The sequence below is a fragment of the Emiliania huxleyi genome, assembly GCF_000372725.1.
Source record: "Emiliania huxleyi CCMP1516 unplaced genomic scaffold EMIHUscaffold_479, whole genome shotgun sequence".
NCBI classification, from domain to species: domain Eukaryota; phylum Haptophyta; order Isochrysidales; family Noelaerhabdaceae; genus Emiliania; species Emiliania huxleyi.
The window spans coordinates 18924-21177 of NW_005198401.1; the positions used below are offsets into that span (position 1 = coordinate 18924).

At 67.3% G+C, this 2254-nt stretch overlaps 1 protein-coding gene across 1 annotated transcript in view; it reads right to left on the reverse strand.

Annotated features, from left to right (window-relative positions):
• Positions 1-2254, reverse strand: part of EMIHUDRAFT_119374 (hypothetical protein) — a gene marked incomplete at both ends in the record, with an annotated part of 5582 nt that overhangs the window by 2027 nt on the left and 1301 nt on the right. The window contains 5 exons of the mRNA XM_005767830.1: positions 59-229; positions 373-506; positions 1480-1565; positions 1713-1801; positions 1945-2078. Of these exons, the coding sequence (XP_005767887.1) occupies positions 59-229; positions 373-506; positions 1480-1565; positions 1713-1801; positions 1945-2078 (614 nt within the window). The remainder of the gene's footprint in view (positions 1-58; positions 230-372; positions 507-1479; positions 1566-1712; positions 1802-1944; positions 2079-2254) is intronic.

Consider the following 2254-nt stretch of genomic DNA (forward strand, 5'->3'; position numbering starts at 1 on the left):
GGCCGGGGGGGACAGAGATTTAGGGGCGCTGTTGCCCGATTCTGGGCTCCTGGTGTACCATCTTCTTCGCGGGGGGGGGGGGGGGCTGTGAGCAGATTAGAGGTGCGCCGCGCGCATTGTCCCAGCCGATGCCGCCCCACGCGACGACGTCGGCGCCGCTGTAGGCGAGGAAGGGGAGGATGGTGGACAGGAAGAGCACGGGCACGATGAGCCCGTTCCACCAGCGGCCCTTGGGGAGGCAGGGAAGGGAAGGTGAGGTAGACTTCTCCACACACACGGTGGGGCAAGGGCCAGGCAAGCCCCTCGCGACTCCACGTCTAGACGACAGGAGCCCCACAAGTGCAAGGGCCAGTGCGCGTGGGTGAGCGGTACCTTGGGGATGCCGGCCTTTTCCCTGACGGGCTGGATCGCGTCCGACGCGGCGCCTTCCGCGGCCAGCTTGTCCTCGTCCCAGCCCTCGGTGCGCGCCTTCAGCTCGGCGGTGTACATCGGCCCCCAGTCACGGCCTACGGTATCGCGAGCAGGGTGTCTTCCGGAGCACTGTCCGAGCACCGCTTGGCAGCCGCGTGAGTACAAGAGGGCTACGGATACAGCGAATGCAGCTGAGTGCAGTCTGCTTGGCCGAGTCACAACTGATATCGTGTGCGCTCGCTGCTCGCAATTCAATGTCCCACGACGGCCGCGAGAGGGGGTGTTCTAGCCCCGGCAGAGTCCAGAGAAATCCGTGTCCTCCTGAGTGCGAGTTGGAATGCAACACCGAGACATGTACATGTGTCAGCGTCTACGAGTCGCGGCCCGAGATGGCCATCGTGATGACGAAGAAGAGCATGAACCACGAGTAGAAGCGGTACGGCACCTGTGGCATGACGACCGGCCGTCCTCGATTGTCGACGCACGAGGGTCGTCGGTTGAGCTAGTGGGAGCCTGGCGAGGGACGCGCCACCGCGACCCCTCGTGGCATCTCCCTCGCCGTCAGCGATCTGGCGGCTCGCGGACGGCCGAATGACTATGACTAGTGTACCGCCGTGAGTGGCGCAAGGCGCCCTGTGGGGCCGAGACCGCGGGCGCAGGTGGTGCCACGGAGGGCGGCGGCAGAGAGGTTGGCGGCTCAAAGGAACCCGCCAGGAGGCGCTGAGGGGACTGGAGGCGGAGGAGCGCATGGCGGCGGCAAGGACGGCGGCGGAATCGAAAGGGAGGCGGCTGCGACAAGGTGGCGGCGGGCTGGTGCAGGCGATGACGGCTGAGGCCCGCGCCGGGGCGTCGAGACCGAGCGCGGGTGGTGGGACGCAGCGGTGGCGAGGGTGGCAGTGAGGGCGGCGGCGTGCGACGGTGGAGGGGGGGGCGGCGGTGAGTGCGGGTGAGGCTGGGTGTGGGAAGGAGTGTGGGGGAGGCGAGGGTGGCGAGCGAGGAGGCGGAGACGGAGGCGGAACGTGTGGGGAGGAGGGTGTGCGCGCTGTGGAGAGCCCTCGCGCTGCGAACCGACTCGATGAAGACGGTTGTTGCGGTCGCCGCCGTGTATGGGGGCGTCGTCAGTGCCAGGGCGTCTTCGATCTGGGAGAGCTCGTCTGGGGGGGGTAGGGGGTAAAGGGTACAGGAAAGGGGGGGGGGAAGGGGGTTAAAAGGGTTGGAGGCTTAGGGGGCAAGGGGGGGGGGGGGGCTGTGAGCAGATTAGAGGTGCGCCGCGCGCATTGTCCCAGCCGATGCCGCCCCACGCGACGACGTCGGCGCCGCTGTAGGCGAGGAAGGGGAGGATGGTGGACAGGAAGAGCACGGGCACGATGAGCCCGTTCCACCAGCGGCCCTTGGGGAGGCAGGGAAGGGAAGGTGAGGTAGACTTCTCCACACACACGGTGGGGCAAGGGCCAGGCAAGCCCCTCGCGACTCCACGTCTAGACGACAGGAGCCCCACAAGTGCAAGGGCCAGTGCGCGTGGGTGAGCGGTACCTTGGGGATGCCGGCCTTTTCCCTGACGGGCTGGATCGCGTCCGACGCGGCGCCTTCCGCGGCCAGCTTGTCCTCGTCCCAGCCCTCGGTGCGCGCCTTCAGCTCGGCGGTGTACATCGGCCCCCAGTCACGGCCTACGGTATCGCGAGCAGGGTGTCTTCCGGAGCACTGTCCGAGCACCGCTTGGCAGCCGCGTGAGTACAAGAGGGCTACGGATACAGCGAATGCAGCTGAGTGCAGTCTGCTTGGCCGAGTCACAACTGATATCGTGTGCGCTCGCTGCTCGCAATTCAATGTCCCACGACGGCCG